The sequence below is a fragment of the Scophthalmus maximus genome, chromosome 18 (assembly GCF_022379125.1).
Source record: "Scophthalmus maximus strain ysfricsl-2021 chromosome 18, ASM2237912v1, whole genome shotgun sequence".
NCBI lineage: Eukaryota > Metazoa > Chordata > Actinopteri > Pleuronectiformes > Scophthalmidae > Scophthalmus > Scophthalmus maximus.
The window spans coordinates 13,747,490-13,772,783 of NC_061532.1; the positions used below are offsets into that span (position 1 = coordinate 13,747,490).

Sequence of the window (25,294 nt, forward strand, 5' to 3'; positions counted from 1 at the left end):
TGTGTTATCACATCAACACTAACACTGCATAGTCATGCCTGTCCAGTAATTGTCACTTTAATTGGTAGACATAAATACCCACACATACGCAAGCAGAAACACTGAGTCTTCACACAGTGAAACCACAAATTACAACAGATTTTGTTTGTGTGTAGTCACATGTTAAGTTCCATGAAGATGTTCAAGATATTACAAAAACAAATTATAGAAAATCTCACAAATCTGTTTTTAATACATTTTATATTCATATTAATATCAGAATAAATTAAGGAAGATTTATACATTTAAATCAATGAAGTCACTGGTTGCAGGCCATAAAGTTTGAATTCTTCACGTGTTACAGTTTCTGTAGAGTATAGGCCAGGCAATCCATGATTTAGATAAGGCTTTACTTCAAATAGGGCAGTAACAGACAGCTGCTGAGTTGACCTGTAAGGATTATATGGCTGGATTAGCAAGGCTGTCTTAGGGCTCTGATATGCAGCTTGACTCCAGCTTGATGCTGGTTGGATGCAGAGGTAAAGGGCTGCCACGATGCATCTGAACTCGAGAAAACTCCTTCGCTGATTTGTAGATACTCAGCTCAGTCTCCTCTCCGGCATCATCCTGGTCGCCCGTGGTGTGGGTCTCCATCTTCTGCATTAGGTCAATAACATTCCCATTGTCCATCTCGGCCTCTGCAGTCATGGCCTCGAGCTGGTCTGCCGCCTCGCTCATGTCAAACCTCTGGATCTCGGAGTTGACCCGGTGCAGCTCCTCTGGCGAGTGTCTGTGGGAGGCCATGGGAGAGAGAGGGCAGAAGCCCTGCTGGTGCACCTGGAGGCTGCAGTAGTGGAGATAGGCACAGGGGCAGCGGGGACACCGATGAGGCCGTTCCCCAGTGTGTAGGCGTTTGTGAAGCTTGAGGTGGACGAATTGAGTAAAGCGGGCTGGGCAGAGCTTGCACTGGTACGGCCTCTCACCTGAGTGTAGCCTCTGGTGGGTCTTCAAGTTACTAGTGCTGCTGAATCGTTTATGACATACCTGTGTCAAAAAAAGACACAAATTTTTTTCTTGACTTTCTTGTCTTTGTCATAGTTATTACGACTAGTCTTGATACATAACATTTGTGTCAAATACCAACTTTGAAGTTGATTTATGGACATTAAAGTAATAGTTGTGTCTCTTTTATGTCTTTTATAACCCAACATAAACCGTACCTCTGCACAAACGGAATCAGTGAGCTTCAGACATTTGGACATAGCCAGGCCAGTTGTTTATGCTTGTTTTTTGGGCTATCTAAAAGGTAAGGTAAGTCAAGCTAACAAGCTGCTAAATCCAGCTATACATTTTTACATACAGACATGAGAGTGGTGTAAATATTCTCATCCAACCCCGAGAAGGAAAGCAAACAGCAGAAGCCATACCTTGCATTCATGTGGTTTCTCTCCTGTGTGTACCAGGTAATGTTTCTGCAGGTGGGCCAGCTGAGTGAAGTTCTTATTGCACGTCTGACACATGAAGGGACGCTCCCCGCTGTGTACTCGTAGATGGACCTGAAGACAGCATATCAAAGATGAGTATTCACGATTTTTTTTACGTTAAAGTTTTTACCACCTGCTTTCATATGATGAAGAGTAACTAACCTTGAGGTTGGACAGCTGCCCAAAGACCTTTCCACAAACGTTGCACTCATACCGGATCTTTCCGTTCTGCCTGCTGAGAGGGTAAGAAAGAGTCTTGTAGCCTATGATCTCCCCTCCTCGTTTGGCCTTCCTGAGGTCAATTGCAACCTCAGTGTTAACCCGAGAAGCAGAGGTGGGTTTGAAAGGGGGGCAGTCTGAGGTGGCAGCCATGCCCACTGGTGGTGAGCATCCTCTGGCTGAACGGGAAGACGTTGCTCCACGGAGTGAGGTGACCATTGATAAGGCACTGGATGTGGCGGGTATAGTTTGGTCTCCATCGATGTTGCTAGAAGGAGAGAGTTTGAAATCTCTGAGGTGATCTAAGGGGATCCTGAGGTAGTTTGTCCTACTGGATATGAGGTCCTTGTTGTCTTTGTGTTCACTGTTTGGTGAAAGAATGAGGTTGTGTTTGGTACTTGATTGTGCAAGTGTCAAGTCTCTGTGCCGTTTGGCTACAGGATGGAGGAGGTGTGCATAGCCATCAAAAGGTAATAAATGAGCTGAGGGTGTTACGGGACGTTTCAGTCGATCACTGCAGAAATGGTATGATTGAGGTAGAATGCTGTTATGGCCAAGTGAATAGTGAGGCAGATAATAGGGAGCGTGCCTCAGAGCAGGGTGAACTTGATCAGGCAAAGAGGGCTCCACGTAAGGTTTTGCTATAACAGGGCCTTGACTGTGCTGAAAGCTGAAGTGCAACATGGAGGGAACGGGACGACTCAGAGCTGGCCTTTTGACAGCTGGAGGGCTGCAGGTTGGCAGGGATGGCAGCGGAGCATATCTCTGGCCGTGGGTAGATTCTGAGTTGGTCTGGATCGGGTAGAAAACACGAGGACACAACGGGAAAACTGCTGAGAGGTTGGTCTGAGACAAAGATCTGTCCAGACGTCTGGGGCAGGTTGTTGGGGATCTGGAGGGCTCGTCTCTGAGGATTTCCGAGACGCTGTGTCCTCGTTTCCCTGATGTTTTCCCTTGTGCTTGACTCTGATCTGTGAGACAAATAAACAACAGAGAAATTACATCAGAAACAAGTTAAATCCCTAATTTAAGGCCTAACAGTACTGTAATTCATCAGACTGACACATATATTCGTGTCCCTTTTTGGAATCATCATGCATTTTTACTTTAAAAAGTCTGTACTCTAATCCAGACAGATTCTTTTTGCTTTCAAGATGAGAAGCAAACCATGTGTTTCTTATCAGGTGTGTGTGCCTGTCTACCAGACATCTCCCTTGCACCCTATGAAACAGGACACCAGAGGGGGAACAATAGGTGTTTGATCAGGCTATAGATAGCAAGGAGGACAGGAGTCAGTGAATTAGTTGGCTGGTCAGTTATAAGTCTATTTTATATCTCAAGCGGGACAGGATAAGAAACAACTTTTCATTTGAAAGTGACCACAGATTTCCTAAAAGATTCTTTATGGAGTGGAAGATAAACCAGTCCCAACACATCAACTAACTTATAAATAACTCTAAGCACAGGTCAAGTTTACGAAATCCGGATCCAAATCTAGATTTCCTATGAGCAAGTCTTTGCACTTTATACCCAGGAAGTCACAAGGAGAGATGTACCTAGAATAGACGAAGGACACAAGCTGACAAACAAAGGAAGACAAAATAGAGAAGAAGGTATCCATGTACATTTCCCCTCCTCTTGGACAAAATTAACATCAGCCCACACAAACACAGAGCAACCATTATCTACCGTGTGCTCCCCTGTGTTACCCTTCCCCCTCTCCTGAGAGGCCAGCTCCCAGCAAACAAACAGCAGACACTCAGTGAGATATCAATCTGTCAGTGGGTTGCCTTGTCAGGAAGTTCAAGTAGTCACTGGAGCGCTTCCGACCTCTCTTCCTTCTTAAGAGCCAAATAAATAAGGACTCTCGTGCCAGAATGCTGTCAGCACCTCAGGCAGCCTCTCGTGTGTGTGCACATATGTGTAAATGAGTATTGTGGTGTGTCTGTGTGGCCTCTCTGCTAACTTGTGCACTCTTTGTGAATGAAAGAAAAAACGTTTTGTTTGTGAATGGGCTGCCAGCTGTGTTTCTGTGTGGAGGTTAAAAAGGGGAAGCTGAAACATTGCACAAACTCCTGAAATTGGTCTCATCTTACTTAGGTACTATGGCTACACCTGAGACAGGTCCCCTCTGTTTTCGGGTCTCTCCTCCTTTGTGTCCTGCTTTAACAAAAGGGGCTCTGGGTGTGACTGAGTAACTTCTTAAACCCCCCACACAAAGAGTGTGTCATTCGGGCGGCGCTTTGATCCAAAAGGCTTACTCCACAATGACAATACACACCAGATATGTCTCAAAGCGTGGGCACAGGGATGGTTTCTATTATACTATTATTTCTATTATATCTGCAGCAACACTTAGTCCTTACAACTTTCGAGATACTTCCACTACATGTATACTCACCCATGCTATCAATTGCCAGTTGTCCCAGGGGAGGGTAGCTACAGCGCTGGGCAAATTCAGGGCTGTACCACACCAGCAGCTCCTGGCCCTGCTGAAGAGGTTTGATGGTGTAGAAGTAGATGTCCAAACCGCATTGGCATGCAACCAGGTTCTGGCCCTCCACGGTACAGGCTGGGTTGACGTAGCGCATCCAGTTGCTCCGCTCCTCGTTCAGACCGTCCAGGATGTGGTGTAGGTTCCCCTCCGAGAAGACCTACAGTGTGAGAGAAACGTAGCGATAACGAGATGAAAGACATTTCAGTTGATGATGAAAAATGTTGATGACATGCCACAAATCTTAAACCATGATGTCAAAGGTTTTCCTCCGCTCTTATGGTAAACACGGTGTGTTCTTTTAGCTGAGATTAGTGCTGTCTTTCTTTGTGGCCGACAGACTTATGAAAGTAACACTGAATATGAAATTCACTTTATGACTGGATTGTAGTATTTGGTATATTATCTCGCCCACTACTCGGCTATCATCCCTGCATCTGAGTGACTGCTGACCTTTTAAAAACGCTATGGAGATTCAGCTCAGTCATTGAGTCATGGCTGAGTTAGTTTACAGACTGTCTGTGTTATGGCTGTTGAGAGTTTTGGTGCAGGGCTGCACGATTTCAAGGTTGCTGATGCTAAACTGTAGAATTGCACAGGCGCCTGTGTGTAATTGAAGATGTCGTAATGCTGCTGATTTGAAACAGCACACTTCTAAGGCTTAAAGCCACTTCCTTGCTGAGTCAGTGTGAGAGTTTGTGAGTCTGGTGGAGTGCGGACATATGTATGGTGTATTTACTGGCAGCGATACCACTGCCGAGGGAAGGCGTAGATAGAAGAGAACCGCTGCATCACTGAAACCAAACAGCTGTGCGTGTGACCTCAGATAGCCATGCACAGATCTGGCAAACACACTCGTACACTGCATGCACTTGTAGAACCCATTTAATCTCGTGACATTTAAGGATACATAAGCATCGGCCGACAGAGTTATATGTTCACAGGATGTCAGACATTGACCTCAGCTGTTAACTTCTGCCACACCACAGCCACAGCAGCATCTCCAGATGGAGATACAGGATGTGAACCGTTTTGAAACACAAAGCGGTGAATTTCACATGCAAGAACACAAAATCCAGAGACTCACATGCAAACTCACTCACCCTCCAGAAGTACTTCCTGTCAGCGCCTGTCAGCAGTATTTCGTTGGTATAGCTTTCCCCCACCAGAGGGCCAAAACGTGTCCCCTTAGGAATCAGCTCCTTACTTGTCACCCCAAGCACCTGCACAATAAGTAGGACACAAAGTCATCAAACCACAGAGTCATTCACAAATTGGACGTTTGAGCAAGCAATCAGATGCCCTCGGAGTTGGAAAACTGAGAAAACTAGAAAATTAAAGGGATTAGATTCTACTTGTACTCCTTATCTGACCCTCTCCATCATCAACATCATCTCCAAGCCTGTTTTTTGTTTTTGTTGATTATGTCCCGTCCTTCACATGCTGAATATTTCATAAGCCAATCACCCCCGAGTTATCTTCAGTTTCTCTACCATATTAAAATTTCACCACTACTCTTGCTCTGCTACCTGCAGGTGTGAAACTCACCCCTCTGTCTCAAGCCTCCAGGGTGTGGAAGCGAGGATAAGGTGTCATGGGCACACCCCGGCCAGTCAACTGCACCTTGAGCTCTGTGTCCAAATCCCCCTAAAGCAATGGTAATGTATTCTCTCTTTCATCTGTCTGTCGTGGCTATACTGGCATCATGTATGTAGCTGCATCAACCATTACAGGCTTACTTTATCTCCAGATTATACTGCTAGTTTTACCCATGCTCTCATTGACTTCTGCCTAATGGCCCTTGTGTCGGAGATTACAGTAACGCACCCGGTTGTTCGGTCTTAAACAGACTTGAGACACTGAAAGGTCAAGTGGTAGCGCAGGTATTCTGTCGCAGAGGCCTGGGCTGCTTCCTGTGGTCTCACCTGACTACCACCCTTTATCTACAGAGTCTCAACCCTAATCTTGTATATTAGGAAACTGTTTCCTTCCAATGAATAGTCCGCACTGGGTTAACCTTTAATCATGCATTTACGAGCACTCATCTCTAAGATTCCACATCCCCTGTCAATCCAGTTAAATAAAAATTATCCTCCACTCACTTAATCTGGGAGATCATTTCCATAAGGTGGGTCCCAGCACCTGAGCTTTGCTTTACGGTGTAATTGTGTGCCGGGGACAAAGGGGTTGAGAATCTAAGGTAGCTACTAATCACAGGGACCTCAGGCAGTGTGCTGAGGGTCTTGGCTATTGTCCCTGCCTTTGCCTCAACACATACACAGCAGAGGCTGAAATTAGACAACAACACGTCAAGTACTTCCTGCCAGAGGATGGATGAGAGCATGGAAGGAAGTTGGAGTGACGCAAGGAGTAGGCAATAACAAAACATAAAGCAGCTACAGTTCATGCTTACACATCGCTTAGACATATTACCCAGAGATATACAAGGAATTGATTTGATTATCCTACATCATTTTTCTGCCACTGTTTTAAAAGAAGCATTGTAACAACTCCTCACAAACTCAATTTCTCCACCGATAGAGGAGTCTGCGTCGCTGCGTACCTCTGTCGAGTTGTGGCAGCGTCTCAGGCCCAGGTTTCTGGGTAAGGATCTCTCGGCTCGCGTCTTCCCGCGGTTTTCGGACTCTTGCTCCAGAGGTTGGTCATTCACAATGTAAGTGCACTTCTCCTCAAAGGCTGCCTCGCTCCACAATGTCATGTCTACATCCTGTGTCTCTGGCATTGTTGCGGTGACGACCCTTGTGCTCTGTAGTGACTGTTCTGAGGTTAACATGGCTGTGGTGGTGGAGGCCTATAGAAAAGATTCAGATGAAAAATATTACATAAATATGATGTCAAATGTCCATCATCCCATATCTGGGGGGAAAAAAAGACGATTCTCGCTACAGTGGTGATATTTAATTTTTTACAATAGTAAATAATAATTTTTTTTCTTTTACCTGTTGCTTTTATGTCACAATTTAAGCTGGAAAACATGGACAATACAAATAACAGAAGAGGGGAAGTCAAGTGTTGAATGGAGCTAAAATTAGACTCTGGAGAGTGAGATGTGACACAGAGGAGGCAGCAGCAAGTTGGGGATGTTAAGGAGGAGGGGAATTGGCAGCAAATGTAACTTTCCCATCAATATGCTGCTACCAGACAAACAAACTTCAAAGTGGAACCTTAGTGCCTGCTGCCCCATTGCCCCCGCTGTCCCATACATCCTGTGACTGTCCAAATCACAACCCCTGGGCTATAAGGGGAGGTTCCTGTGCGTGTCGGCCCCCGGAGCAGGACCACTTTCACAAGGAAACCCCTGCTCCCAGTGAATCGACCAGACTTCCTCTGACCGACCGGGACTTGGCTTTCAGCCAGGTCCAAATTGTCTTTCTCTTTTTCTCTGTCTGTTGCTTTCTATCTCTTCTCCTCTCCCTCCTCGGGTAGACTGGTGTCATTCCTGTAACTCATTCTTGAGAAAATCAGTGCCCTGACTGATAGAATGACGTGATGCGTGAAAGAGGAAGATAGACAACGTGTGATTAAAGACAATGCTCAGATATGCCTTTTTGAAAACTTCTTCCCTTTAAAGCTCAAATCAGTTTGCCTTTGAGATAGTGATAGATAAGTTCTGTGTATGGTAATATTTGGTAAGCACCCATGTTAACTTATGTTCCCCTTTTTTGCATTTTTTTTTTTTTTTGTTAATTAATCCAAAATCATTTAGTCACACACTAATCTGACATATATATATATATATTTACATTAGTTTCTCATGCGTTCCAACAACAATATGTGGGAAATGAAAATGAAGACGGATGAGATTAATGGATGACATTTCACCTTATTCTTCACCCCAGCTGACTCAGAATGACTGTTGCAAGTGTGAGAACTCACTCTGAAACTACTGAACCCGGTGTCACAGCAGAAAACATATTCTGAAAATCAAGACATGAGTCCAAGGCACGCAGCTGCGGACAGTGTGTAACAGGTTGACTCTAGAAAGCACTCGAGTCCCCGAGTTTGACATTACATTGCGCGGGGGCAGTGTTGAATGAGAGAACCATCCATACAAGCAAATAATCTGGAATAATGAGCCCAATCTCTGTCATAGTGTAAGTAAAACGAATTAAGAAGGATGGAGCACACTTACTGTGAAGCCTTGAGAGTAGCCACACATAGGGCAGGCTGTCCGTGCCCTCCTTGGAAGTGTCTGTGAGCAACCAGTTGCTGTTCTCCGTGTCCTGTCTCTCGCTCAACCTCAGTATCCTGTGTACCTGTGTGAGCGACTGAGCAACTGAACTCTTGAGCGTGTGACTTTTTCTCTTGCCCCTTGCACAGGAGGAGGGAAGGTGTGTGTGTTTGAGAGAAGAAAAAAAAAAGAGAGATACACTCCCTTTTCCTCTCATGCTCCCTCCCCTCCTCCCCTTTGCCCCATGACTCCTCCTTGGTGTGTGTGTGTGTGTGTGTGTGTGTGTGTGTGTGTGTGTGTGTGTGTGTGTGTGTGTGTGTGTGTGTGTGTGTGTGTGTGTGTGTGTGTGTGTGTGTGTGTGTGTGTGTGTGTGTGTGTCTCTCTCTCTCTCTCTCTCTCTCTCTCTCTCTCTCTCTCTCTCTCTCTCTCTCTCTCTCTCTCTCTCTCTCTCTCTCTCTCTCTCTCTCTCTCTCTCTCTCTCTCTCTCTCTCTCTCTCTCTCTCTCTCTCTCTCTCTCTCTCTCTCTCTCTCTCTCTCTCTCTCTTTTGCCCCGGGGCGTGAGGCTTTCTCCAGGGGGGTGCACTGGCTGTCACACAGCTATGTCCGGATCAGACAAATGCAGCTTCATTCTCTGACAGTCACCCACGCCGTCTCCAGGTGAGAAGAAGAAGAAGGCATACCTGTGTTGTGCTTGGAAGTCTAGGACACAACCTGAGGAGATGAGATCATTTTTGCACGTGTATATTTGGAAAAGTGTCAGTTCACTTCGGTTCAGTTTAATATGTCATTTAATATGTCTGTTTACAGACGGGATTAAATGCAGTACAAGCATAATTCTCGCAGTCATGTCTTGTGTGTTCTGCGGCTTAAAAAGTGACACTTATTTAGAAACGTAATATCCAACTCTTCATCACAGCAACAGCTGCAGACTGAAATTTTTGTCACGCTGTTCATTAGTGTCGTTTCAGTGATTCAGATACTTGTGGACGACTTTGAGCTTTAAGCAAAGAGATGAGAAACAATTGCAAGAAATTCACCTAAAAAAATCTCACTTAAATTCTATTCTTAAAATCTACTTCATGAACTTTAATCTGTTATCAGCGCAGAATTTAACTTCCTTGTTAAAATTAAGGCTGATAAGATTAAATATTATTAATCCCACACTGGGAAAATTCACTTGTTTCAGAAGCAGCAAGAGTCAAGGCAACAATATGGCAAAATATACCATAAAAATTATAAAAATAAAAATTATACATATATATATATGTGTATATATATATATTCCATTATTGATTCATCTGCTGAAAGATTTCTTGATTTAATTTTAAAAACATCACAGTAAAGTACACCACAATTTGATGTCATCAACAGACCCAGAACCCCCAAAATCCATTGGCTAAATTATTATTATTTCATCAGTTACTAAGCCTTTATTGTCATGGTGTGTGCTCAAAATATCTATTGCATCTTCAAAAGTGATTCTTCAGCAAAACATGAAGCCGCGCCAAAGACTTTAGACTTTAAAACTTTATAAGCTGATGTTTTGACAAACTCCAACGTCAAAGAGAAATGAATGGAATAGTTCTGAGGATGTGTTTCCTGCTACGTTTAGGAAGGTTTTGTCAAGTGTTTTCTCTTTCAGGATTGTGGATGAGATCCAGATTGTGTGATCCAGATACTTGTGTCGTGCTGTTAGTTTATCTGCAGCCCCGGCTCTACAACCCCGCTCTGCTCCCTCCCTCGTTCGTTGCACTGAAGGCAATATTTGACTTGACAGGCTGCCAGCCGGCTTAAGAATTGTCTGAATTTACAGACGCGTCATCCACACGCTTGACACGCGACACGCCGAGAACAACAGCCCTTTATGCATGTCCTCCGTGCGAGCCTATATTTCCACCCATGTAGGTGCATTTGCCGCGCACACTGTTCCCATTCACTTTCTCTACTCTGGGGGGGGAAATTCATGTTGCACTGTCAATCTGATTCTGTTCCTTATAGACTGTCCTTCTTTTCTGCAGTGTTTTGTCCTTCCTTCATGCTTCCTGTAGCACTCACCACACCTGACCAAGCTACTAATTATGGCTGCTGACATGAGCCACCATGTAATTTAAAATCCATTTCTCTCTCCCTCTGCTACTCTCCTCCTCTTTGCCTTCAGTCATTTCATTCATCACCTTCTATTCAGCACAGCAGTCATTCTTCTCTCCTCCTCCTCCTCCTCCTCCTCCTCCCCCTCTTCCTCTCCAATGCCTCTCTATCAGAATCTTTATCACCACATCTAATACTCTTACATGTACTGTGTGAGTAATTCACATAATGACCATGTGAACTCTTTTATTAGAGGTATTGAGGCCTCTGAGCTGAGATTGCAATCTGAATGCTGAACACTTGACTCTGTGCTTAATTGGAAATTGGCTTGTGCGATATTTGACACAGGAGGCTTATGGAGACATGAAAATAATTGGCCCATAAATAAATTGTAACCACAGAGTGATTTAAACATATGTAAGACAAGAAGAACAAGATTGCCAACTGGCATTGGAGGAAGGGTTGACGCGTTCTGGAGTTGTGTTTTTTTTAAATATGGCGACGTTTGAGGTAGTTGTTATCACTGTGGTGTATGTGCAAATGTTCGTTTGTTTAGATGAATTTGGTTTGAATAATTATTTGATGACTGGTACCACGGCTCCACTCCCTGATCACTGCTGCGCAGACTCCAGCTTGGCTGCGCTTGTTTTTAGCAGGAGGAAGTGGAGATGCAGTGTCCCCTTAATCGTACATGTTTTCACTTTTAAAGGAGCAGGACCATGGAGGTACATAGAATTATCTGTAAAACATTAAAAAGCTAAAAAAAATTCTATCCAGGAACAATACCCAGACCTCGCAATGAACAGCTTCTGTTGGAACCACTTTCTCAAACAAAAATATAACCCTTAGGAAAATAACTGATTGTGTATCCTTTTTTTTTTTCTTTCAATTCTGAGATCATCACAAACAAAATCCATTGTTTTAGGTTAGAAGTAAATCAATCAATCTCTATATGGCAAGACAACACTAGTAGTTAAGTGACACTGACCTTATAACAATAACTTTTGAGGAGAAGAAAGAAAAAAACAGAAATATATATTTTGTTATTTTTCATTTTCACAGTATGGGTACCTAGAAAGTCCCCCTGGCTCCGAGCGCTCCTTGTGCACAGGCGCCTTTGGGACCTCTGTAAATGACATAGTTAGCTTGAGCTCTGTAATTTCATGCTACAGTTTGTACCTGCCTAGGGTCATTTCTCGCAGCAGGGCCAAAGGCGACCACTCCTTCCCTGTCACCCCCCTCCCCTCCCCGAAGAATGAGGACAATGATCTGAGGCAGAGATGGCTGAGACTGGGCCCATTTTATAACCCCTTTCAGCGGACGCGTTGGACGCACCCTCCACCTCTGCTTTTGTTAAAGTTTAATGGGAGACTCGTGAAGAAATAATTCGCATTCTATCACATAGTAGCTTGTTCTCCCAGCCCCCGACTCCCAGCCCATGTCACACTCACTTTTTTTACCTGCCACACTGCGTTGTTATCAGCTTTCGGCCTCCACGTCCATTTCATGTTACTTAAAGTGATTTTCCTTTACCCTGCGTTTATACCCTGCAGTCTATTCAGCTTGAGGTGGAGAAATCACTCATGTGCTCATGCATTTCATCCGGCCTTTGACAGGTCGACTGAGGTCCGGTATGCTTTGCTGACATGACAGGAGCAATATGGACTTGATGAATATGTTTTGAACAGGAAAAAAACAAAACAAAAAACCTTGATGTAACTTTCTCCGTCCCTTTCTCCCTCATCTTTTCTATTTCAGGTGTGAATGTGAATCAATGTCAGCACGGCACCGCTGCCACCACCCACCTAGTCCACCAACCATCTCCCCTCAGCTGGTGGATGATCCCCCGTTGACAGGCCAGGGGGTAATTATCATGGTTTCAGGGCTAAGAGGAATGCTACTTGGCTTCACAACAGATGTCTTCTCAGATCCAGGAAAAACCACCCACAGAGATGACGATTGGATTGCCAAATACTATCACTGTACTCAGCTGACCCACAGAGTGGAGGATGTGTCTTTGGTCCTTCTCCGGGCAACCACTGACTCCTGGTCAATGATTTTGACGCTTCCCAGTTAATGGGGTGACAGATTTTGGTACGATGTTGTTTGTCAAATTCATGTTCAAATTATTTAAGTATCACTTCCCGAGCTCATGAGCATGAGATCAAAATGTCAAACTCATTGGATGCATTGATTTAAGTTATTTATGAACATTTCCATCTTATACACATGTACACTACTTCACAGCATGCATTTGCATTAAGGTATTTTTTTTTGTGTCGGGCACTTATATAGAGAGATATTGAAGGTGGATGTCTCACACAAGCACATTTTTCCGAACTGCATGAGCTTACTGTAAATCCATGGTTGCTTATAGGAACCACTGTCCTGCGCTGAAAACTCTGCTCACTGTGGTTGACACTTGATTTGATCATACAGTTAAAGAAAAAAGGGGGAAAAAACATCCGTTCTGGGCATTTGACGTATTTCCTTTTCCCCCCACAGTGCTATGAAGGCTATCTATCAGACCCACTCAACACATCGTTAATACTGGTATAATTCCTTCTTTCTAAATTTACCTTAACTGGACAGACACCACATAACAAAAGTTGCCAAACGAATATTGCTCTGAAAATACACACAGGCGTTCTGCTGAGATTTCTTCAAGTAAATGGGAGCTAGAGTTTAAAACAAAGAAAAGAAAGATAAATTAAGTTTTCATACTGGGCACAGGGTTTACTGGCTTCTTAAAGTGGACAGCTGTGCAGCAGAGACAGTGTGAGATTCTCAGGAACCACAGCTCCTCACATTGTTGTGGCTCCCCTTTGATTACTAAGGCAGACTGTTATAATGATCAACAGTGTTGACTCGTCATCCGGGAAGGATGGACACGCACACGCACACGCACACTGCAGAGCTTCAGATGTTTTATCCAACTGAAGAAAACTGTGTTTTTGAGCTCAATGATTTTGCAAATAACGGCAGTGTGACACGTTGTTTTTTCCATGCGTGTGTGTCTGCGTGTCTGTCTCAGGAGCAGCTCGGTCAGCCCTGGGTAGCTTGCCGTTCTCAGATTCCTGTCATATTTCTGGATGGCTGCTGAACAAACAGAGGTGAACCTGATCCATGCTGTCACACTTTGACACGGGATAGAGTTTCCCCCCAACTCTCTCTCTCACACACGCACGCACACACGCACACAGCTTCCTCCCTGATATCCCAAATAAAGACGTAGAGGAAGACCAACTGTCGCTCCCTGTATATTAGCCAGTATTCACATGTATTTGCATATGGATTCTTGCACATTCCTCGCTGTCTGCCTCCGTCTCTTGTGTGAGCGTCACTCATCTCTGTCGCTGCAGTAACTGATATTTACGCCGCCGACCTCGCCTTGATCATTGTATATCAATTATTTAAAGTCGAGTGGCCAAAAAAAATATTTGTCTTTCTTTCCTTTGAATGAACCTTTATCGAAGAAAGAAATCAAGTGAAACCTGTTCAACAGAGCAGTATGACATGGCATCAGTCCTGATGGTAAAAGAAGATAATTTTTATTGGCAGAGATGCTTTCAGTGTCACGTACACAGAGAGAACTTCAAACACTTAAAGTAATGCTTTAGACATTTTAGGAAAAACATAAAATAGTCTTGCTGCGAGATTATATATTTTATCACTTTTATCATCCGAGACTGTTAGATTATCTTAGTTGCTGGTATGTTGATTTGATTCTTTTAACCTTTGGACATAGCCAAACTTCCTGTTCCCCATGTTTTCCAATATTTATATTAACCCGAGTGAGCTCCTGGCTCTAACTTCATATTTAATGATGAGATAAAGAGTATGGTATCAACCTTCTCTTCTAACTCTCTGTAAGAAACCGAACGGCGCTGTCAACGATGACAGCGTCGGTGCAATATTGTAATTTCCCAATCGAGCAAGTGCACAAAAGGAGAGATGTGTTTAAATGGTTTGAGGTAACTGTACAGGAATGGCGTCCATTATAAAAGGGGAACTTTACTGCTACTCAGTGACAACATCAGTGACATCACCAGGTGCCACTGTGTCTGTCTGCACATCTCAGTCTGTGCTGACACACAAAGACAAAGTCGCACACACTCACGCTGTCTTTTAGGACCAGTCAGACGACACTGTCCTCCACCTGTCTCCAGTGTTACCTGCCCCAGTCATTACAAGGGTCCCAGATCCCCACTGTAAGTGCACATGTCAACAGCAAAATTACAAGGCACGCACGCACACATATTTGTTTTGCTTTTAAAAGGGTAATATCCGTCTGCACGCGAGCGATATGCTCATTTTCTCCGCCGCTTCCTCCTCCCCACCCTTTTATTTTATTTTTTCCAAACCCAGAAAACAAAGCAGGTGAGGTTCAAAGACAAAGCAGAGAAAAGGACATGAATAGAGGAGATGTGTCGAGATGATAGACACACTGGTGGTGTGTGCTTGTGTAATGACAAGGGGAGACTCTGGGGGTATTTCAGCCAGTGTCATTAGATCCCAGCTTTGTTCTCCCACTTAGCAGGCTCTCGCCTAACTAATTAAGACAAGAAAGTATGTCCACATGTCTGCGATGAAAGTGTCTAATGTCTAGAAATCTGACGAGTCTGACAAGGAGGAAGACACAGTGCCGGAACAGATACACACGTCGCTTTGACGGAGAGATAAAGATCTATTTTCAGACAATGCCGTCAGCTTTTCTTTTCACTAAAATTACTTATAGCAGTGGTTTACTGTCAGTGTAAATATGCCACGCTGCATGCACCGGCAGTCAAAGGCCTGAAAGTTTTGTTTTCGGTCCTCCTCATTTTATCCATGGCTCTTTCACCAACTTGGCTCAGGGTAACCTGAGTGCTCTCTTTCCCTTTTCAACATGATCAGTACAAACAATGACAAACTTTGCGTCTCCTCAGGCGGATTGACTTGGGCTCATTGTGGCTTTCACGATATGTTTTTATCTGCTGACAGATATCATGACTGTGTTCTGAATAGACACTGACAGCATCTCTTTTAAACAGGCAGAAGTGAGGTCACCGGTGGACAACACCAGACTTGATTTCACAGCTAAAATAAACAGTAACGATCGCTCTTTTGTCGATAATCAACACATGCTGTTAGTCACTGTGTCTTTCCTTAATCCAGTGAAACCCAGAGAAACTGGCGCAGCCTCAAACAGGAACTGGCTTCACCGTACGTGAGCCAACACACTGTACGCGCGTGATGACAAATGCATTTAGCATTTCCTATAATTTGTGCACCGATCACATCCGTCTTCCGCGTGCGCGCTGTAATTTCCTTGACTGGATCCTCAATAACATCCTGCTGTCTGAGGACATCTGAGGGGACAGGTTGGACTGACCCTCCACCACATCACACATGGAACAGGACAGAGCAGAGACTGTTATTCCGGCCTCGGCTAATGACAGCCGCCGAACAAGAGAAACGGGCAGGAAGCTGTCCCCTGTGATCTCTGTATTTAAAAGCGTCTTTATTATTGCTTTTGTATTGTTTGGTTGTGTTGGGATCCCTCGGAGAGCTATTATTAAGATGAAGGACTGTGACTCGACTGTGACACTAGACTTTGGCTGAGGTTTTGCTGGGACATCACAAAAGCAACATGGGCATCCCTTAATGCTGATGATAAGATCAGTGATGAAATAGAGTATAATGCAATTATATACAGATTGTGTGCGTATAAATGTGGGAAACGGCCACATTACACTGAGCAAGTGGGTCTATGTCCACGTTGTGACTCAGAAAATAAACTGAGTAGTCACGATAATAGTCCAATAGTAAAATGTTTCTTTCAATATCTCTCAAGAAACTTTACTCAAAACTGCACATGTCAACCTCACGGGGGCACTTCTGGTTCATTTGATCCGTTCTTGGCCGACATTGCGTTGTTGCTCTGGCTTTGCTTGTGGCCCAGATCTGGCAGAGGGAGCGGTATGTGGGCTGAATGAAAGTGCTGGGTGTGGGCCAGACCTGGGCCACAGCCATTTTGCTATGTGGCTTCGTGTCTGGACCGATGATACCAGGTACACTTGGTTTGACAGGGAGAAGGCACCAGAAGAGAAACAGAGGAGAGAGACGGGGAAATGGAACAGGCAATACTATACAATATGGTGTACAGTATTTAGTAAATAACATTAGGCTCAACTCTTGAAGAATGAACCACACTGAAAGAAATAATAACCAAAAGGAAGTCAAGGTGCTGCTTGCTGCCATTGTTTGTTGTTGAATAGATTCAGAATCTTGTGTGAGTCTTAACAGGGAAACCCGAAGTGAAGGTATTTAGTAATCGCAACTTTTTCTCAGCCAAAAGTGATTGCACAAGATATGTGAACATGAGTCAACTTTTACGAAAGCCTTAATCTGTGCATTCTGAACAGGGCCTTTGTTGGCCAACAGGGCATATTGTGTGATCTTGGTATGTTAAACTGGTTCATCCAGCTCTATTTATTGTCATGATCAGTTGCTTCCTTTGGGTTTCATTATTTCATCAGATGGAGGGAAAACAGAAAATGAACAAGTCTTTTCTTGCTTCGCAGGAGCAACTCCTGGGCGAAGCTGTGGAGATTTATGAATGAGTTAACCTTGTAGTAACCCCCCCGGGCAGTGAAACACAGCAGGTGGTCATCCCTCTTTGTCCGTGGCGACAGAGACAGGTGCTTCCGACTGTGGCGGACAGATCACTGTTGACTCCGGACAATGGGGGAAAAACGGGGGGGAGGAGGTCTAATTCATGCGTGGACACTTCCAGCTCTATGTCAAACACACAAACGCATTAAAACCCACCCAACTCTATGGGCATTAAAAAAGTCCATATTTCAATGCAAGCACAAACACACTCCTTCAAACTGTCAGGGTTTTTTTTTACCTCCCAGGTTTGTTAGGGAGACAGAGGCGTCAGGACAATAGTACTGTGACCCATGTCTGAGCCTGACACGGGCAAACAGGAAGAGATCCCCTCTGCATAGAGGGGTATTCCTGACTCCAATGTGAGGAAGAGAAGAAGAATGGAGTATGGGGGAGCAGGAGGCAGAGAAAATCCTGTGACCCAAAATATCCTACTAACATTTCTGATACCAAAGGTCTATCAGAAGAGACCAAAATAAAAAAAACTACACGGAGGAATAACTTTGTTGTTTTTCCTCCACCTGTCTTTCTCCACTTTCACCGACGAAAGGATGCCACCAGTCGGAAAAAAACCTCCCCGTCTCCCTCTTAAAAATGCGGCCCAGTGGCGTGACACCTCGTAACACGCTTCGAGCCGAATTTGAAAGTAATAACACATTGGCATCTCCTGGAGGACATCTGACTGTCTGATCAGCAGTGGCATCCAAACGATGTTTCCTTTTTCAACTGAAACGAACGCTACTGTGCAATCAAACCTGTCTCCAGGCTCTTATCTGCATAGCTGCAGAATGACACAGCCACAATGTCACGTCACAGGAGAAAAAGAAAAATACAGCACATGCACCAAGATCACCTATATCTACACAACCATTCAATAGACTTACTGGAAACGTGTATTTCTTCCGGTGGCGGAGTCATCCACGCTTCGTGCTAAACCCCAGGGTCCTTTATCTTATATGCTATCAGTCATTGTGTAAGATAAGGTGCCAGTGATAATGACGGTCGAGTCAGGATTGATTGATTGAAGAAATGACAGGAAGGAAGAAGAGGCGGATGATTAGTAGAAAGAAAGAAGAGCGAAGGGTTTGACCTCTCCTTTTCTGCCGCGGAGATAAGAGTGGTGATGGAGATTTCCAGTGGACTCAGATAACCTTTAACTAGAGGTGTAATGTCTCTGTTTACAGCATGTCTAGACTTTTTTGTACTAATAGAGCCACAGTTATTTGTGCCATACTTGTGTTTTATCCTCCTTTGTTTGAGATTTAGTCATAAACTTCTGCAATATAGAAAAATTTACATATGCAAATGTGCAAAAAATAATGTGCGAGGTAGAATGTGAAGTGCAGCAACACCATGTAGAGAAGATGAATTAGTCAAAGCCTTTTTTATTTAACTTTTTTTTATGCAAATGAATATTTGGCAATTAACAAAGTTCTGTACAGCAGGTTTCAGAATCAGAAAACACAAATACTTTATTGATCCAAGGGGGAAATGTTGTTTTTTTTGTTTTGTTTTTTATTTTTACAGTTGCTCCAGCCAAGAATTATAATAAATAGAAATAAATAAATAAAATATAAATTTAGAAGAAAAATAAAAAAGAAGTATGTAAAAATATGCGCATGTGTATTGAAAGTAGGATGCTTCATATATTATATTTGAATTTGTCATATTTTATAAGCTCAGCACATGAGTGCACATGCGTGTCAGTATTCATCCTGGCCTCTGTGTTGATCTCGTGTATATCCAGTAGAGGGCGCTGTGAATAATGTGGGGCTGCTCCCGCGGCGGTCAGTGTTCTCCTCTTCGCAGTGCTCGTTGTCTGTGAGCAGCTCGATCGCCTTCTGTCTTTGAGTTGATGTTGTGCAGGATCCAGAGAGTCGTTTCAAAACCGCTACTTCACTCTCTGAGGCAACAATTCTTCTTCTCTCGCTGTCCCCGAAAACTGACTTCCGACATGTCCTTTGAGTATCCGCAGGCTTTCCGCGACGAGGCAGTCGTAAGTAAACGCAGCTAGCCGACTAGCCTAGCGTGCTAACTAAAGCCGGGTTGCTTAATCATCACGCGTATCCATTCATTGAAGCGAGCGGCTGCTTTGTTAGCATGCTAGTTAGCTTAGCCCCAGAACTGACATTGTTGACAAATGCAATGTGCAAAGTCTTCGCCACTTTGCCGTGACTCACTATAAATCCCAACATGTGACATAGTAGCCAAAAATTCTCTTTGCCATTTTGTTTAGCGTTTGCCATCCGGGCCTGGACGGGCCAGCTCGGTTTGCACAAGTATGCCCTGTTCTTCTGTGGATGCCACACCCAACGTGGTCACATTTTTTTAACACCTGTCGTCGCACTTGTCGCAGGTTGATGACTACCACGGCTGCAAAGTGCCAGATGCGTACAGCTGGCTGGAGGACCCGGACAGTGAGAAGACACAGGTAAATAATCACAGCTGAGTGACTCTAGCCCTTGTGTTTTCTATAAAATCGTGCTAGCTGTGTTGTGCTACTTGAGGATGGGACACTGCCAGAGATCTGGATCTACATTTTGAAGCCTGTGTCAATAACCTTATTATATCGTGTTACTTTCGTCTAAGAAATATCGCCCAAATCCAAATCAGCTCTTCTTTTTACTGCAAATGTTATATTTACAAGTACGAGTCAATCCCCTCACGCAGCGATGGGCCTACATCGCCCCAGTTGTCACCTCCCTTCATTGGCTGCTTGTTGAATTTTAGGATTGATTCAATAACCATCAAAGCTCAGTGGTCTGGCCCCCAGATATGATACAGAGCTACTAACCTCCTATGCTCCAAGCCGTAGTATCTCCTTAGTCAAGGCTGGTAATTAAGGGTGATTTTGCCATCAGGGCCCCGAGGCTCTGGAAGGAATTCCTCGCCTGAGGCGATTAGGAGACTTTTCAGCACTTTGCCTGTTTTTCAAATCATTTCTATCTCCCTCCACCAGGCCTTTGTCAGCGCCCAGAACCAGCTGACGCTGCCGTATCTGGAGCGCTGTGCGGTGCGAGACCTGTTCAAGGAGCGCATGACAGAGCTGTACGACTACCCCAAGTACAGCTGTCCCTTCAAGAGGGGGAGCAGGTGAGGCGAGGCGCGACAGAGTCATGTGTTGCAGCACTTTGTTTATATTGTACGGTTAGGGTAGCCTTCATTTGTTTTCCCAAATTAGATTTTCTTTGAATTCTCCTTTTTCACCTGAATGATTTCTCCCCTCATGTCCAGGTACTTCCACTTCTACAACACAGGCCTCCAGAACCAGAGTGTGATGTACGTGCAGGAGAGCCTGGACGCCAAGCCCACAGTCTTCTTGGATCCAAACACATTTTCCGATGACGGGACAGTTGCCCTGAGAGGTAAGACTGAAAGAAAGGAACTCTCATGTTGAATTAGTGATAGTTATTGTTATGCTTTTCAAGAAATTGCAAAAATTGCGTGTTGTTTTCAACAGCATTGTTAAACAACACATTATTTTGATATTTTGCTTGAAATGCTTTTTGATAAAAAAAAATAAAACATCAATAGCTGAATTTTGAATATGTGATGTTTTTCTATTCATAGCATCTACACAGCTAAATAAATAATCTTAACTTCCTTGTCATCTTTTTTGATATTCTGTTTATGTCCTTCCTCTTCAAGGCTATGCGTTCTCTGAGGATGGGGAGCAGTTAGCGTACGGCACCAGTGCCAGCGGGTCCGACTGGGTGGAGATCCATTTCCTGCGAGTCGTAGGCGCCGTGCCCCTAGAGGACCGCCTGGAGCGGGTCAAGTTCAGCTGCATGTCCTGGACCCATGATGGGAAGGGACTTTTCTACAACTCCTACCCTGTCCAGGAGGGCAAGAGTGACGGTGAGGCCGAGAGAGTGGTGGCCGGACGCAGATTTTCTCAACTCCAAAACATTTCTGTGGCTGTCACAATTATCCTTATGAATATATAGATTTGTATCTGTTTCTCTGTCCTCAAAGCTTTGTGTCATCCACACCCACTCACGTCACATCTCCTCAACACTCATATCATCCTTTTTTTTTTAAACTAAACCCTATTGTCTCTGTTTAGGCACTGAAACCTCCACCAACCTGCACCAGAAGCTCTACTTCCATGTTCTGGGGACGCCGCAGTCCGAGGACGTGCTGTGCGCCGAGTTCCCCGACCATCCCAAATGGATGAGTGGAGCTGAGGTATGGCCAGAAGAGCTTATCTTTTGGAAAAATAAATGATCAAAAAGAGGTTATGTGTGTTTTTGGGATGTTCAGATACGGTTTATTAATTTACTCTGCGCTGCAGGTCTCGGATGATGGGCGATACTTACTGCTGTCCATCAGGGAAGGTTGTGATCCAGTCAACAGGCTCTGGTACTGTGATCTTCAGACCACTCCGCAGGGTATCACAGGTATTTTACTCATGATTATTTGTCACACCTTTTGTGCATAAGTGGTATTTTTAGCCTTAATTTGACAGTGATATTAGAGATTGACAGTTAAGGCAGGGGAGATTTAGCAAAGTGCCACAGTAGGATCCCAATTGTGGCTGCTTCAGTAATGACCTTAATAGTAAGTGCTCTGCCAGGTGAGCCACTGGTTTGCCCCGAAACTTTCTTCATAGGATTAAACAACTCACATGTCCTTACTTCTAGGACTTTTGCCCTGGGTGAAGCTAATCGACAACTTTGACGCCGAGTACGAGTACGTGACCAATGAGGGCACGTTGTTCACATTCAAGACCAACCTGGACGCCCCACGCTATCGCCTCATCAACATTGACTTTGCCTCTCCTGCTGAGGGCAACTGGAAAGAACTCATCCCTCAACACGACAAGGACGTTATTGGTAAGCTGCTGCAACACTCACGTGAACTGTATCACTAAAAGAGCTGATGATAATGCTTTTGTTTCACGCGAAATCAAATTTTAACCCGTCGTCTTTCCTTCGCCACGTGTCACCCACAGTGTTTGCCACCTGCACGTACTCGAGCTTCCTGTTTGTGTGTTTCCTCCACGACGTGAAGAACGTGTTGAAGATGTACCGTCTGAGCTCGGGGGAGGAGCTGAGGACCTTCCCCCTGGACGTCGGCTCTGTGGTGGGCTTCACTGGACGGAAGCGCGACTCTGAGATCTTCTACTATTTCACCTCTTTCCTCTCTCCGGGTACCCAGTCGATAAATACATTTCTATTTTTAACCACTCAGTTTGTCTAATGAAAGATTCGATTGCACTCAATGACATTTGTTTCCGCAGAAAAGTATTTGTTGGAAGAGCTTAGATATTAAATGTTTGAAAAATCCCTGTGGTATTAAATATGCTTTGAAAATGGTTTTATTTTATATGCTCAGTATATTTGGTTTAATTTCTGGGCTGCATAAAATAAATTGTGCCCCGTCTGAAACCCTCAAACAACATTCCCTCCGAATGTTGTTTGAGGGTTTTGTAGAAATACTAGAACAAATGAAATGATGATTTTCCTTCTCTCTTCCATGCAGCCATCATTTACCACTGCGACCTGACCAAGGAGCCGCTGCAGCCGCACATCTTCAGAGAGGTCACCGTCAAAGGCTTCAGTCCCTCCGACTACCAGACCACCCAGGTGACTAGAACACTGCCGACATTTCTTTTGTGTTCTTTTGTGCTCCTGACAACTGAAGAATACTCGTCTGCTGTAGTACTGACCTGATGTATGACAGGTGTTAATTGAGTTGTCAAAGCGGAAACGTGTGGACCAGAAGAAATCCGTCTCAATCTGCAGAAGAATGACAGAAAGGCATTTTTTTTAATCTGGCTAAAAGTCATATTTCTCAACTTTTTACCTAAAAACAGATTTTTAATATGAGGTTTTATAATTTTTGTGTTTAAAATTAAGGCAGTTGAGCCTATAATACGGTGTTCCAGAACCCTACTGAGGACGGTGGCCCCAGACATAACATTGTAAATGTGAAAATAAGGGAGGCACTGTGAGGACAGGCTTTTATCACCTCCTCTCTTCTGACTCATACACGAGGGTCGGATGAATATTCAAGAAAAGCTTTATTGTCCTCGAACAATTCCTGCCTCTGTTGGCGGTCCTGACGCTTTTGGGTTTTTGGGGGGGGTTTTTGCCAGGTCTTCTATCCCTCCAAGGACGGCACTCAGATCCCCATGTTTATCGTCCACAAGAAGGGCATCAAACTGGACGGCTCCCATCCAGGGTTCCTGTACGGCTACGGGGGCTTCAACATCTCCATCACGCCGAGTTACAGCGTCTCCCGCCTCATCTTCGTCAGACACCTTGGGGGAGTCCTCGCCGTCGCAAACATCCGAGGAGGAGGAGAGTACGGGGAGACCTGGCACAAAGGTCCCTAAAAAATTCTTTATTTAAAAAAATAAAAAAGGATAACACAAGCACAAACCTCTCATTTATATACTTACATACAGTGTTTTTCTCTTCCAGCTGGCATGTTGGCCAACAAGCAGAACTGCTTCACAGACTTCCAGTGTGCTGCCGAATATCTCGTCAAGGAGGGATACACCTCTTCTTCCAAACTGACTATAAATGGCGGCTCCAACGGGGGTCTGCTCGTAGGTATGTATGCTGCTGCTGGCTGGGGGATCAACACGGTCACAAGTATAACCACCTCCATCAGTTTCAGAGTTTGAGCCGCACACTAATCAGACCCTGTTGTGTTTGACCCGTGTTTTCCTCTCTCTCTCTCTCTCAGCGGCCTGTGTGAACCAGCGACCCGAGCTGTTTGGATGCGCTGTGGCTCAGGTCGGCGTCATGGACATGCTGAAGTTCCACAAGTTCACCATCGGCCACGCCTGGACCACGGACTTTGGCTGCTCGGAAGACAAAGAGCAGTTTGAGTGGCTCAAAAAGTAGGTTTCTCTCGGAGCCGCATGTGACGTATATATAAAAAAAAAAAGTATGTATGTAATCGATGCTTCTACTGTTTATTTTCCCTGTTCGTTTTCCCGCTGTGTCCTCCTTTGATAACAAGTCCATGATTACAATGTTTCCGCTCAAAAATTGAGGAAACGCAGGTCGGTGCGCTGGACGCGACCAAAGTTAAAATAACTGAACAGAACCAGATCAAGAACCAGTTCCCTGTTTGTGGAAAAAACTGAAGGCAACACTTTGGATTCTGGGAAACTACAGCAGCCATTTTTTCTGACAATTTGTAGACATAATGAATCTGCAGATTTTATGATGATTAAAATTATTTTTACTATCAACTTGAACGAGACTACAGGTTGTTTTGAGCTAATGTTTTTCTTCTCTTACTTCCTATGGCCCCAGATACTCCCCGCTCCACAACATCCGCATCCCAGAAGGCAACGGGGTCCAGTACCCTGCGGTGCTGCTGCTGACGGGCGACCACGACGACCGGGTGGTGCCCCTCCACTCTCTCAAATACATCGCCACGCTGCAGCACATTGTCGGCCGCAGTGCCAAGCAGACAAACCCCCTGTTCATCCTCGTGGACACAAAGTCGGGCCACGGCGCCGGCAAGCCCACAAGCAAGGTCATCCAGGAGGTGGCCGACACCTACGCCTTCATCGCTCGCTGTCTCAACATCTCCTGGGTCAAATAACTAGTGTGTGTGTGTGTGTTTGTTGTTCTTTACTTTGTTACTCAGATCAATCTCTTTGTTTAACAACACTTCCGACAGGAAAAAAAAAAAACATGTTTACCTAGCCACCATCACCATATCTTTTACAACGCGCCCTGTCCTGGAGGCCATGTTTGTAGTCCCGCCGAAACTAAGTGACTACATCATCAATGACGGGTGTTATAAAAGGGATAGTCCCCTTCACGGTTACATTTATCAGCAGTTACAGTCCTGAGGCTTAAGTGGCAAGATCGTCTCTGCATCGTCTGGCTGCCCCAACGCGACGCTTATTATTTATTTTTTCCGATTGTGCTCAGAATGAAAAGGATGTCGGACGTTGAATGATCTCGGCTTTCTGACAAGACAGCGTTGTGACAAATGATGATGACGCTGTTCCCTGACGGTATTGCTGCGGATGTGAGTGCGGGAACTTATGCAGCTTGTGTGCGTGTGTGTATGCGAGCGAGACATTGTTATAGCACTTTCAGATTTCTTTCGGACTGATAATGATTTCTACCTCTTGACATGTGCCGATTGTTTACCTTCTAAAGGGGAACTAAACACAATGCTACAATAAAACGACTTTTTAAACAGTGA

General features: G+C 44.5%; 2 protein-coding genes across 10 annotated transcripts; one reads left to right on the forward strand and one right to left on the reverse strand.

The window, feature by feature from the left end:
• Positions 1-207: 207 nt before the first annotated feature.
• prdm1c (PR domain containing 1c, with ZNF domain) lies at positions 208-8,530 on the reverse strand. 2 transcript variants are annotated; one of them, XM_035618044.2, is made up of 7 exons: positions 8,330-8,530; positions 6,740-6,988; positions 5,280-5,399; positions 4,084-4,336; positions 1,626-2,653; positions 1,407-1,535; positions 208-1,023 (listed from the first exon to the last, which is right to left on the reverse strand). In XM_035618044.2, the coding sequence occupies exons 1-7, from the start codon at positions 8,354-8,356 to the stop codon at positions 466-468; spliced, it is 2,364 nt and encodes a 787-aa protein (XP_035473937.2). In that variant the 5' UTR covers positions 8,357-8,530; the 3' UTR covers positions 208-465. The 2 variants fall into 2 exon arrangements, with proteins under 2 accessions (XP_035473937.2, XP_035473938.2); XM_035618045.2 differs by lacking the exons at positions 6,740-6,988; positions 8,330-8,530 and having other exon boundaries at positions 5,264-5,376.
• On the forward strand, positions 5,706-25,294 carry LOC118290408 (prolyl endopeptidase). Of its 8 annotated transcripts, none has more exons than XM_035618049.2 (18): positions 5,706-5,834; positions 6,718-6,850; positions 12,215-12,550; positions 12,962-13,009; positions 13,491-13,569; positions 19,467-19,541; positions 20,070-20,203; positions 20,345-20,475; positions 20,759-20,968; positions 21,177-21,298; positions 21,405-21,510; positions 21,754-21,945; positions 22,065-22,262; positions 22,595-22,698; positions 23,211-23,442; positions 23,539-23,670; positions 23,807-23,963; positions 24,385-25,294. In XM_035618049.2, the coding sequence occupies exons 5-18, from the start codon at positions 13,549-13,551 to the stop codon at positions 24,677-24,679; spliced, it is 2,109 nt and encodes a 702-aa protein (XP_035473942.2). In that variant the 5' UTR covers positions 5,706-5,834; positions 6,718-6,850; positions 12,215-12,550; positions 12,962-13,009; positions 13,491-13,548; the 3' UTR covers positions 24,680-25,294. The 8 variants fall into 8 exon arrangements, with proteins under 8 accessions (XP_035473942.2, XP_035473944.2, XP_035473941.2 ...); XM_035618051.2 differs by lacking the exon at positions 12,962-13,009 and having other exon boundaries at positions 12,215-12,320; positions 12,385-12,550; XM_035618048.2 differs by having other exon boundaries at positions 12,962-13,569.

Bases quoted from the DNA above. Each gene is read 5' to 3' on its own strand.
- prdm1c (XM_035618044.2), bottom strand. From the start codon at position 8,356: ATGTGTGGCTACTCTCAAGGCTTCACA. The intron at 1,536-1,625 runs GTTAGTTACTCT...TGCTGTCTTCAG, and splicing joins GGCAGCTGTCCAACCTCAAG to GTCCATCTACGAGTACACAG. The intron at 1,024-1,406 runs GTATGGCTTCTG...TTTTTGACACAG, and splicing joins AGAAACCACATGAATGCAAG to GTATGTCATAAACGATTCAG.
- LOC118290408 (XM_035618046.2), top strand. From the start codon at position 18,966: ATGTTGTGCAGGATCCAGAGAGTCGTTTCAAAACCGCTACTTCACTCT. The intron at 20,476-20,758 runs GTAAGACTGAAA...TTCCTCTTCAAG, and splicing joins CGGGACAGTTGCCCTGAGAG to GCTATGCGTTCTCTGAGGAT. The intron at 21,299-21,404 runs GTATGGCCAGAA...TCTGCGCTGCAG, and splicing joins AATGGATGAGTGGAGCTGAG to GTCTCGGATGATGGGCGATA.